Below are 13,581 nucleotides of genomic sequence, written 5' to 3' on the forward strand. Positions count from 1 at the left end.
ATGGTTGAACTATACGTCAGAACGAGACTGTCGATACTTATCGGCCAAAAGACAAATCGGCTACTTTGGTCAAGTTGCCGGGAGGCTAGAGTCAGTTAAAAGATTCAACACAGAGGTTAAAGTCGACAACGGAAGACCCAGACGATGTGCATCATCCAAAGAAAGAAACTGACTGGGATGAGCCTGCAGCAAGCAAGTCACCATGCACAAAAACAGACTCCTAGAGAAAGAGCGTCAACAGGATTACAGCACCATGCCGCTACACACTTACATACGGGTAAACTGCGAGAGAGAGAGAGACCAATGAAAAAGCCAAAGTCATCCAGAATCTGTAAAAAATTAACACGTAGGTATCTGCAACAAAGACATAGAACTTGGACATCAATTGGCACGTTCGCTATTCGAAGATGAATAATGACACTGTAGTATCTCGATGTATCCTGGTTTCAGGAAGCACCAAACTGAAAATAATGTATTAACCTTGATGTGTTCTAGTCTGTTTACACTCGCCTCTTACCACGTATTATCAGTGAAGGAATCTCGCGTTCGCATACAGATCTTACGTAGAGCGAAGCATAGCCCATCAAGAGTGATGCTATTTCCCTTACAATAACACACTGAGAATCACAGTTTAGTAGTTTACAATCAGACAACAAGCGAAGACATCACACAGATGGGACGTTGTAAATTTACTTTTCAAATAACAAATGAACACATGCGCTGAAGCGATATGTAGTGGATTAAAGTAATATGTATTCTTTCCCGGTAAATCTCTCCAAAGAGAGCCTATTTTACACTGAAGAACTGGGGGTATATTATTATTTCATCATTATTAACAAATACATTACCGAACGAGTTGGCCGTGCGGTTAGTGGTGTACAGCTGTGAGCTTGCATCCGGAAGATAGTGGGTTCTAATCCTACTGTCAGCAGCCCTGAAGATGGTTGTCCATGGTTTCCCACTTTCACACCAGGCAAACTGGGGCTGTACATTAATTAAGGCGACGGCCGCTTCCTTCACACTCCTTGGCCTTTCCCATCCCATAAGACCTATCTGGGTCGATGTGACGTAAAACAAATTATAAATATATATATACACAACTAGAAAAGCCTCTTTCCATAAGCTGGGACGATCATTCTTGTAAAGTAAAAGGAATACCGTAGCCATTCTTACAATATAATATTAATGTAATGTTGAATGTACGTCTATTATTATCACTACTGCACGTCCATATCCATCATCATCATCATCATCTGTTTACCCTCCAGGTTCGGTTTTTCTCTCGGACTTAGCGAGGGATCCCACCTCTACCGCCCCAAGGGCAGTGTCCCGGAGCTTCAGACTCTTGGTCGGGGGATACAACTGGGGAGTATGACCAGTACCTCGCCCAGGCGGCCTCACCTGCTATGCTGAACAGGGGCCTTGCGGGGGGATGGGAAGATTGGAAGGGATAGACAAGGAAGAGGGAAGGAAGCGGCCGTGGCCTTATGTTAGGTACCATCCCGGCATTCGCCTGGAGGAGAAGTGGGAAACCACGGAAAACCACTTCTAGGATGGCTGAGGTGGGAATCGAACCCACTTCTACTCAGTTGACCTCCCGAGGCTGAGTGGACCCCGTTCCAGCCCTCATACCACTTTTCAAATTTCGTGGCAGAGCCGGGAATCGAACCCGGGCCTCCGGGGGTGGCAGCTAATCACACTAACCACTACACCACAGAGGCGACACGTCCATATCCAACTAATTGAAAATAATAATTTATCATGTCAATATACTGCAATGTGTTTGTGTATGTCTGTTATAAGGAAAAGAAACAGTCTTAGCCAAGAAGTCGATTTCGATCCTGTGTCTACCTCCTTCCTCAATCACCTTCCTCTGCAGGTATGAAATGAAATCACCATCAACGTCGTTAATAACACAGCGGTGTACCTGGGGCATGTATCCAACTTTTGGTCCCGGAACACCACTCTCCTTGTGCCCAGGAGTACCTCCCAACACCATGATGTATCCAGAGTCCAGCGCCTGGCGGCCCACGATGCAGCTCAGCAAGGTAGTCTTGCCACAGCCACTGGCTCCCAGCAACCCATATCTGGAAGAAACAGGTTGTACACGTTAAACTGAAAATGTTTAAACTCATAACTAAGACAATTATTTAGTTGTAGCTTAAATTGCACGAATTTACTATAGCTGTATTCATGAACTTCGATAATTACATCCTTGATAACTAAAATCAGTCTTAAGTCTTTAATTAATATGTGTATTCTGTATATATTGTAATTAATTTGATACAGACTCGTCCATTCTGGTATAATGTACTGTACAGTGGAAAAGTGATGAAATTATTAACTGAGTTTCAGTATCCTAACAATGTACAGTTTTATGCCAAATAAATAGTAATACCACACTGTTACATTCGTGTATCAGGTAAGTGTATTGAAGTAGTTTTCCACCTCAAATAACTCGTGAACCGCTCAAGATACCGACATTCTGTTCTCACTTTCAGTAATGGTACCAAGTCCTTATATTACGTTTTCATGCTGTCAATATCTTCTAAGGTAATGGTATTAACTTTGTTTTTTAAATGGGACTACACTCTTTTACACACCTAGCTGTAAACCTACAAACACTAAAAGTTCAGCCCCGTGATTATTTTGAAAATCGGACAAGTACTTCTCGAGAGGTAAGGTAAGGGTTATTCTGCCCGAAGGCAGGTCCGAACCTCAGTAGAGGTGTTCCTGAGCCGGAGTTTACGTGCGGTAGGGTGGCCAGTTCCTTTCCGCTCCTCCATTCCCCTAGCCCCCACCAAAAGCGCGAGGCAACCCATCCTACTCCTGACCACGCCCAATGTTGCTTAACTTCGGAGATCTCGCGGGATCCGGTGTTTCAACACGGCTACGGCCGTTGGCACTTCTCGAGAAAATGTAAGTTATTCAAACGTGCTTCATTTGCCAGCTGGGGACTGCCCTATTCGTATCGCGCTACGTATGAAACATGAGCTAGCTGTTGACATACAGATGTGCTTCACGTTCATCTGACAAATGGGTATTCTCTCTACTGTCTCTCTAAATACATAATGATAAAAATGTGGTAACTGCAATAGCTTTGCTGCACTTTGATGCAGTCTTGCTTACTATAATCCTATTACTGCAATACTAAAAATGATCTACCTGTTCCAGTTTTGTATTCCCAACTTGACATTCAATTCTCTTAGGTTTCTTCTCTACTGACAACACCTCAGTCGAAATGCTGATTTTCATGTCGTATTCGCGGCACCTATTTTTAAATTGCAAGATATTGGACTGCAGACTTTCAGCACAGTATGCCATTAAGACCAAATCTTCGGCATAGACCCAACTGCTTACTGCATTTACACTCAACCGAATCCCTCCTTGCCACTTTATACCTTTTAGGCCATGCAAACTAGGAACAATAAAGATAAAAGATTACAGCCTTGTCTAACCCCTATATGTACCTTGAATGTATGACATCAGGGAAGCTAAATCTAAGACAAAATTTAAAATCCTTTGCCAGCGTCATCTTTCAAGCACTTCCAGTCTTTCTTGAGTGTGAATGGGATGCATGAATGAGAGTGAATATGGTTGTTTATTGCAATGTGTTCCTGTATATAATTTAGTTATACTTTACTCACCTTAGTTTAGTTAGTGATACTTAAGTTGCTTTAGTTATACTTTAGGTTGTAAAGATTTCATATGTTTAAATTTTATGTAAAATATACATTGTATATACATGAAGTGGTTAAGTGTAAGAAAGGGCCGGGAGCCCTAACTTCGCCACAATAAAGACGCTTTAATAATAATTGTTACGGAGTTATCCGTGGTAGTTAGAGGTGAAAGAAGGTGCGGGCGGGAATAGGTCTCAACTTACAAAATTAAAGTTAATTTAAAACTTTAACAAAGGTTATATTTTCTTTTCAAAATCAACCGATAACAACAACAGAGTAACAGGTACCAAGTAGCAGGAAAACAAGTTAAGAAATTACAATTATTACAAGATTTGGGCTTGGAGCCCCAAGATTAAGTTCTGAGCTCTCAGCTCACCACCACAATAGCTGAAGGGCAGAAAACCCCTAAGTACGAGGAGCACTTGCTCCTAATTACAATGTCAAGAGGAAAAGAGCAGACCCGCTCTCAATTTTACAAGCCTATCAAAGGCTACAATAAACTTCATTCCTAACTGCCCTTAAGGCACACATACAGTGAAACAGGGGTATCTTGTACCCAACCTACAGGGCCTTCACATGAAGAAAATAAACTTTGGGTTAATTAAATGGCCCAAAAAAAAAAAAAAATTGACTGGAGGCGTAGCTTGCACTCCTACATGAAACTTCTTAAAACCTAGGTGGCACTCGGCCAGTTATACAGGGGCTAATCCCATACTAAGGAGGTGACTAGTCGGCAAATAAGTTTAAGACTTTAAGAAGGAAGAGAAAAATGGTTACGAAAACATAGTCACCTCAAATTCAAAATGAAGGGGAGTTCGAGAGGGTGAAGCACTCTCTATCCCCGCTTTACAGATTTGTAATTTATAGATAGACAGAAAAGAATTTACATTTTAAAAGGGTAGTTTACATACTGAAGGTTTCGAACCTTCCCCGAGAGTTAAACTGCTGAGCTAGCAAGAAATGAAGAAGTTAACAGGCCATTACCTTGTAGATGAACTGCTGCTTGGAGAAGGAGGCGCTTCCCGCCCCCTGCTATATATGTTCACACACTGCGAAAGATGTTACTGAAGTGGGCCCGAGACAAGAAAATCAGCAGTTTATATATTCTCGTGGAACATTCGAGACCTTTCATGAATGATAACAACCCGCCCACAAACTTTTATTGGCCGACAGCAAAAACTGATACACAAGACGATGAAGAAACACCTTATTGGTGGAAAATTAATTACAGAAATTTATGATTGGCTAATTTCAAAACTGGCGGAAGGAAAGGATTATATTGCCAACCCACAAACCACAGAACAAAATTTAGTAAAAATAAAACTTATGAATACAATATTTCTTCAGGAAAGATCATTCCATTGCACCAGAGTGTGTTACCATAGTTTTGGGTAGCGACATCTGTTAGAGAATGTTCAAACTTCTTGATACGGAGCAAACAAACACAAATCAAAATAGACACCGTTCAGAACAATTCAAGATTACCAAATTTACAGTAGTGACATCTTCCGAGAAACCGTTGAGTTAATACAGTTTGTTAAAGTTCAGGGTTTCTCCTGTAGAGAGGTTTCAACTGGCGCAATATTTGAATTCGTGGCGTGGAGGTGTACCGCCCGGTACAATAATAATAATAATAATAATAATAATAATAATAATAATAATAATAATAATAATAATAATAATAAGGCCGCCTCTGTGGTGTAGTGGTTAGCGTGATTAGCTGCCACCCCCGGAGGTCCGGGTTCGATTCCCGGCTCTGCCACGAAATTTGAAAAGTGGTACGAGGGCTGGAACGGGGTCCACTCAGCCTCGGGAGGTCAACTGAGTAGAGGCGGGTTCGATTCCCACCTCAGCCATCCTCGAAGTGGTTTTCCGTGGTTTCCCACTTCACCTCCAGGCAAATGCCGGGATGGTACCTATCTTAAGGCCACGGCCGCTTCCTTCCCTCATCCTTGCCTATCCCTTCCAATCTTCCCATCCCCCTACTAGGCCCCTGTTCACTATAGCAGGTGAGGCCGCCTGGGCGAGGTACTGGTCATACTCCCCAGTTGTATCCCCCGACAAAGAGTCTGAAGCTCCAGGACACTGCCCTTGAGGCGGTAGAGGTGGGATCCCTCGCTCAGTCCGAGGGAAAAGCCGAACCTGGAGGGTAAACAGATGATGATGATGATAATAATAATAATAATAATAATAATAATAATAATAATAATAATAATAATAATAATAATGTACCTTCAACCAAAAACAATCACTACAAAAAACATTACTATCGCTAGTGTTATTGAGGAGACTTTAATTTTTTGTAGATATTTTTCATTATTTGAAGTTAGCAGTTTCCGAGCAAATTTCTGATTGGGCGGGTAATTATGTCTTCTTATCTTATCTTCATCCGTTTACCTTCCAGGGCTGGTTTCTTCCTCGGACTGAGCGAGGGATCCTACCTCTACCACCTCAAGGGCAGTGTCCTGGAGTTTCAGGCTCTGGTTCGTGGGATACAACTGGGATGATGACCAGTACCTCGCCCAGGCGGCCTCACCTGCTATGCTGAACAGGGGCCTTGCGGAAGGATGGGAAGATTGGATGGGATAGACAAGGAAGAGCGAAGGAGGTGGCCGTGGCCTTAAGTTAGGTACCATCCCGGCATTTGCCTGGAGGAGAAGTGGGAAACCACGGAAAACCACTGCCAGGATGGCTGAGGAGGGAATCGAACCCCCCTCTACTCAGTTGACCACCCGAAGCTGAGTGGACCCCGTTCGAGCCCTCGTACCACTTTTCAAATTTCGTGGCAGAGCTGGAATCGAACCCGGGCCTCTAGGAGTGGCAGCAATCACACTAACCACTTCACCAAAGAGGTGGACGGATAATTATGTATTGTTGATAATTGTTGCGCATGTGACATTGTCGAGATCCTGAGGACGGACACAAATCAAACACTCGAGAGGCCGGTCGATCGATTGTTCTTTGCGTGCTCGGATGTGTTCGATTTAAAGTGTTGCAAGAACATTTCCAGTGTTAGAGATTTCTAGGCTGATTGTCGATCGGTATATACCCGGTGGTTCACCAGCCCCTTATTTTTCGCAGACAGGCAACCCAAATAACGCGTATAACCTAAGATCATTTTAATTTAGTTTTATGAACACCAAATAACTTGAAATTTCTCCTTGTGGTCAATAAGGTTCCCCCCTGCCTTTGTGTCAACACTGTAAGTTTATCCATGGAACTACTATGCGCATTTCCGACCCAAATACTAAGGACCATTCTGTAAAGATGCGATTTATTGCGCCTTGAAATAACACAGTTGCCCGTAATACGATCGAATTAATGGGTTATGCCACATGTTCTGTAATGCAAAGAAGTTAAATGAACACCGTAAACCTTCCTTGAAGAATTTGACACGTATGTTAACTTTCGAGGTGGAACGGCCGTAATTAAGTACTAAACCTCTAGCGAGTGGTGTGTTTGTTGACTTCGTGGCAGAATCGGTTAAGGGCTGGGACACGAGATGTGTGAGTATCGGGAGCGTAGTGGTTCGAATCCAGCATAAGGCATATTTTTTAAACGACACAGGTGCTCCATGTTACCAGGGATACAATTATACAATAATAAATAATACAATGTCCGCCTCTGTGGTGAAGTGGTTTGAGTGATTAGCTGCCACCCCCGGAGGGCCGGGTTCGATTCCCGGCTCTGCCACGAAATTTGAAAAGTAGTACGCGGGCTGGAACGGGGTCCACTCAGACTCAGGAGGTCAACTGAGTAGAGGGGGTTCGATTCCCTCCTCAGCCATCCTCGAAGTGGTTTTCCGTGGTTTCCCACTTCTCCTCCAGGATAATGCTGGGATGTTACCTCACTTAAGGCCACGGCCACTTCCTTCCCTCTTCCTTGCCTAACCCTTCCAATATTACCATCCATAAACACGGTCCTTGTTCAGCATAGCAGGTGAGGACGCCTGGGCGAGGTACTGGTCCTTCTCCCAAGTTGTATCCCCGTCCGACTTGTTGGCTGAACGGTCAGCGTACTGGCCTTCGGTTCAGAGGGTCCCGGGTTCGATTCCCGGTAGGGTCGGGGATTTTAACCTTCATTGGTTAATTCCAATGTTCCAGGGGCTGGGTGTTTGTGCTGTCCCCGACATCCCTGCAACTCACACACCACACATAACACTATCCTCCACCACAATAACACGCAGTTACCTACACATGGCAGATGCCGCCCACCCTCATCGGAGGGTCTGCCTTACAAGAGCTGCACTCGGCTAGAAATAGCCACACGAAATTAAAAAAAAAAAAGTTGTATCCCCGACCCAAAGTCTCATGCTCCAGAACACTGTCATTGAGGCGGTAGAGGTGGGATCCCGCGCTGAGTCCGAAGGAAAAACCAACCATGCAGGGCAAACGGATTAAGAAGGTGAGAAATAAAGAAGTACGGTCGAATGTATGCCACGTGCTCCGTAATTGTAAAAAATTAAATGAACACTGTACAGTGGCCAACATTTCGAACATTGTTACTCTGAATAAGCAGGGTACCCTACTTCCTACCTACAGACCATCACATCTCACAGTCCAACATCGCATAAAAACGGTCCACCGAGCTCGATAGCTGCAGTCGCTTAAGTGCGGCCAGTATCCAGTATTCGGGAGATGATAGGTTCGAACCCCACTGTCGGCAGCCCTGAAAATGTTTTTCCGTGGTTTCCCATTTTCACATCAGGCAAATGCTGGGGCTGTACCTTAATTAAGGCCATGGACGCTTCCTTTCCACTCCTAGCCCTTCCCTGTCCCATCGTCGCCACAAGACCTATCTGTGTCGGTGCGACGTAAAGTAACTAGCAAAAAAAAAAAAAAAAAAACGGTGTTATTGAGGACCAAATAAAAGTTCACTCTTTGGAACAGGATGATCTTTTTTCTTTCTTTCCTTCTTTCTTAACCCGTTTATCCTCCAGGGTTGGTTTTTCCCTTGGACTCAGGGAGGGATTGCACCTCTACCGCCTCAAGAGAAGTGTGGATGATATGTGGCTATGTTACAGTCACTGTAAACGGCGTTAATCGAAAAAGAAGTGTACCAGCCTGTGATCCGAACCTACTGCCAGACGGCTCGCCTGATGCAACAGCAACGACGCGTGGTTTCGCCTCCTTAGCTACCGCGCGCCTCCGTGCATTGCTTAGCACGTTGTAGTTCTTGTAGACACTTCATGTCCAAACGTAAAATAGTGTTATTCGGAGCTGTGATAGTTTTCCATCCGCCTCTGTGGTGTAGTGGTTAGTGTGATTAGCTGTCACCCCCGGAGGCCCGGGTTCGATTCTCGGCTCTGCCACGAAATTTGAAAAGTGGTACGAGGGCTGGAACGGGATCTGGAACGGGGTCGTAGCCTTAAGTTAGGTACCCTCCCGGCATTTGCCTGGAGAAATGGGAAACCACGCAAAACCACTTCCAGGATGGCTGAGGTGGGAATCGAACCCACCTCTACTCAGTTGACCTCCCGAGGCTGAGAGGACCCCATTCCAGCCCTCGTGCAGCTTTTCAAATTTCGTGGCAGAACCGGGAAAGGAACCCTGACCTCCGGAGGTGGCAGCTAATCACACTAACCACTACACCACAGAGGCGGACGTTGGATTACCTACCACGCGGTATATCTAGCTGACAGGCCAAGAGGCCGGTGAGTTCGTAAGTGGGTAGTCTTGCCTTATCATGATGAAGTGAATGATCAGTGCGAGGATTTGGGTGATATCTGTACAATTGCTTCAGTGGTTTTTGCTGAGTAGTGTTACAGTATTGTTTACAATTGTGTATAAATGTATAACCGTTAAAGGGGCTGCCTGGCCGAGGCGGGAAAGACGTGGTTGGTTCGCTCGGAAGGACGTGGTTCGAATTCCTATCAGAAAGTTGTAAAATTCAAGAAACGAGATTTCTACTTCCGGAGGTGCACATGGCCCTGAGGTTCACTCAGCCTACACCAAAAAAAGCCTTTACCTTCCACCACTCCAAGGGCCTTCATCGCCTGTACGAAGATGACTTTGCTTTGCTTTTTGTATAGCCGTTACAATTGTGTGTTGTAAGGAATAGACTCAGAATCACTAAAGTGCTTTTACAATAAGAAGTGAACGTATCTGTGTGATATTTATTTGCATTAATAAATATCTCATTGAGAACGATAGCGTTCAAGCTCTTCATCGAGTTAATGTGATCCATTGCATAAGCAAGACACATACTGTATATGTCAGATTCAATAAATTATTGAAGGAACCATAATGGCAGCAATTTCCTTTCCTTCAAAAGCGATCTAGAACAGTTAGTTTACTCGTTACAATGACGATTGAACAATATTTAAATGTTAGCGATGTTCGACTTCGATGCACTTACCAATAAAAATTGAAATTCGTTAATATATCTTTTACCAAAATGTATGAGACATAAATGACCATAAAGTGTAGTTTGCAAAAGTGATAAGAAAGGTCTGTGGATGCTGATGAAATGGGAGACCCTATTTTGAGGTCAGAATTCGACAGAGCTTTGAGAGACCTAAAAAGGAACAAGGCACCTGGAATTACTGACTGACTTAGGAGAAACCAGCATGGCGAGTTTATTCTATTTAGTGTGTAAGATACCTGTACATGATACAGGAGAACTGCCATCCGATTTTCGGCAGAATGTTGTTATACCTATTCCCAAGAAAGCCGGTGTTGACAAGTGTGAAACTACTGCACCATTAGTTTAGTTTCTCACGCCTACAAAATGTTAACACGTATTATTTACAAAAGAATGGAAAGACAAGTTGAAAGTGAGCTGGGAGAAGATCAGTTTGGCTTCAGAAGAAATATAGGAGCACGTGAAGCAATCCTGCCTTTAGGTTTGATCTTAGAGAATCGAATGAAGGAGGACACGCCCACGTATATGGCGTTCTCAGATCTAGAAAAGGCATTCGATAATGTTAATTGGACCAAGGTATTTGGGATTCTGAAGGGGATATTGAGAACGAAGAATTATCTACAATCTGTATAAAAATCAGTCTTCAGTGATATGAATCGAGGGCTTTGAAAAAGAAGAAGCAATCCAGAAAGGAGTGAGGCAAGGCTGCAGTTTGCTCCTTGTCCTTTTCAATGTTTATATAGAACAGGCGGTAAAGTTAATCAAAGAGGAATTTGAAAGGGAATCACAATCCAAAGAGAGAAAATCAAAACCCTGAGGTTTGCCGATGATATTATTTTATCTGAGACTGCAGAAGAGCTGGAGAAAAAAGCACCGAATGTTATGGACTGAGTCTTGGGGAAGGAGTACAAGACGAAAATAAATAAATCCAAGACAAAAGTAATGGATTGGAGTCGAAAGAAGTCAGGCGATGCAGGAAAGTAGGAAATGAAGTATTAAAGAAAATAGATTAATATTGTTACTTGGGTAGTAAAATAACTAACGACGGCAGAAGTAAGGAGGACATAAACTTCGAACAATGATATAGGCATTAGAAAGATGTTTTTGATGACTTTCGTCTGGAGCGTGGCATTGTATGGAAATGAAACATGTGCGATAACTAGCTCGGAAAGAGAGAGAATGGAAGCTTTTGAAATGTGGTCTTACAGACGAATGCTGAAGGTGAGATGGTTAGATCGAATCACGAATGAAGAGATACTGAATCGAATTGGTAAGAGGATATGGATTTGTTTAAATTTGACGTGAAGAAGAGATAGAATGTTAGGACACATTTTAAGCCAGCCAGGACTTGCTCAATTGGTTTTTGAGGGAAGTGTAGGCAGTAAGAACAGTAGGAGTAGACCAAGGTATGAATAATATGACAAGCAGATTAGAGCAGATGTGGGATGCAGTAGTTACGTAGAAATGAAAAGATTAGCACAGGATAGGGTGGCACAGAGAGCTGCACCAAACCAGACTATGGACTGATGACTCAAACTACATGGCATGCAGAGTTTGTAGATAAACTAATATTTCCAGAGATACTTGTCTCATTTTATATTTCGTGTCATAATGCGTCGTCCAATATTCGAAACTTTGCTTTAGGCTTGTCTATCTCATAAACTATTCGAATTTGTAGTTAAATGCGTGGGGTTAAATCGATGTAGAATGATACTTATTAAGATATGACCATCCTGTATACAGAATTCATCAAAAGTGATGGTACAATCCATAACGGTGGAAAGTACACGATAGGGGAAGCAAAAGCGCCTTAGTGAACAGGGGGATGTAATCGAACCGTTCGCGGGACAGCGGGCGTATGGTGTCGTTCCACCACTGACATAATTGCACGCATGGATACATCACGTCATTTACGCGTTTGTACATCCACTACCACAGTCCTAATTGCTACCAAATAACTCGTTAACAATGTCTGCTCTATACCTTTTTTTTTTTTTTTTGCTATGGGCTTTACGTCGCACCGACACTGATAGGTCTTATGGCGACGATGGGATAGGAATGGCCTAGGAGTTGGAAGGAAGCGGCCGTGGCCTTAATTAAGGTACAGCCCCAGCATTTGCCTGGTGTGAAAATGGGAACCCACGGAAAACCATTTTCAGGGCAGCCGATAGTGGGATTCGAACCTACTATCTCCCGGATGCAAGCTCACAGCCGCGCGCCTCTACGCGCACGGCCAACTCGCCCGGTTCTATACCTTTAAACAAGGATGGTGTTACTGTACATGTTACACGCAAACCTGTTAAAGTAAACATTCGATTGCGACGCCTTGTTCACCGAGGAGTTTTTGCTTCTCCTGTAGCGTACTTTTCGCCGTTTTGGCTTGTGCCTTCACTTTGAATACACCTTTTTTTTAATAATTGGCTTTACGTAGTACCGACACAGATAGGTCTTATGGCGACGATGGGATAGGAAAGGTCTAGGAGTGGGAAGGAAGCGGCTGTGGCCTTAATTATGGCACAGTCCCAGCATTTGCCTGGTGTGAAAATGGGTAACCACGGAAAACCATCTTCAGGGCTGCCGACAGTGGGGTTCGAACTCACTATCTCCTGGATGCAAGCTCACAGCTGCGCAGCCCTAACCGCGCGGCCAACTCGCCCGGTAAAAGAATAACTTACATAATAATAATAATAAAGAATGGTGGTGATGGTAATTATTGTTTCAAGGGGAAGTAGCCTCGCTCCTTGGCTGAATTATCAACTTAGTCATAACCCCTGTGGGTGGGGGACGCAGACGAAGAACACACCCGCAGTAGCCCCTGCCTGTCGTAAGAGACGACTAAAAGAGGCGACCAAGGGATGATTGTATTAGAACCATGAAACTACTTGTGATTAGTACCATCACGTGGAGAGCACCATGGGTCGCCTTTACTTGCAAGTAGTACCACTATGTTAGGTACACAATAGGTTTGTCATTAATAGCAGCAGAGAGTGGGTTTCCAGTACCCGTGATTCGTACCATTGTGAGAAACATCACGGTTCTGAGCGTTGCCTGTGATTAGTGCCACTATATGAGCGACACCGTGGGTCTGCGTTGCATGTGATTATTAGCCACTATATCAGGAACACCACGCGAATACCGGCGCCCGTGATTAGTACACCTAGGTGAGGAACACCATGGGTTTGCGTTGCCTGTGAGTGGCGCCATTATGTGAGAAGCACCATAGGACTGCGTTACCTGTGCGACGTACAATAGTTGTGAGTAGTACCAGAATGCACCCTACAGGTCAGGGTGACCACAGTATTTTTCCCAACTAGTCAGTTACATATCTCAGGGTATTCATGCCTCCAGAAAAATGGTTAATTTTTCTATGTTTTGGTTTAACGTGCGTTCAAAGAGAAAATAATGACACCATATTTTATGCGGTCCAGCATTACGTAATTCAACGCTCAGTAGTGGATTTCGCGTACGCAAACTTCAGTCAACCTTTCGACAAACTTATCTGCATAACGAGAACCTTACTCACTAAGGATAACTACAG

The 13,581-nt window shown here is 43.8% G+C and overlaps 1 protein-coding gene across 1 annotated transcript in view; it reads right to left on the reverse strand.

Annotated features, from left to right (window-relative positions):
- The window catches only part of LOC136877751 (ABC transporter G family member 20), a 160,322-nt gene that overhangs the window by 119,168 nt on the left and 27,573 nt on the right, over nucleotides 1-13,581 (reverse strand). Inside the window, exon 3 of the mRNA XM_068228734.1 lies at nucleotides 1,928-2,087. Coding sequence (XP_068084835.1) covers nucleotides 1,928-2,087 — 160 coding nt within the window. The remainder of the gene's footprint in view (nucleotides 1-1,927; nucleotides 2,088-13,581) is intronic.

Source organism: Anabrus simplex, chromosome 7 (genome assembly GCF_040414725.1).
Source record: "Anabrus simplex isolate iqAnaSimp1 chromosome 7, ASM4041472v1, whole genome shotgun sequence".
Classification (NCBI taxonomy): Eukaryota; Metazoa; Arthropoda; class Insecta; order Orthoptera; family Tettigoniidae; genus Anabrus; species Anabrus simplex.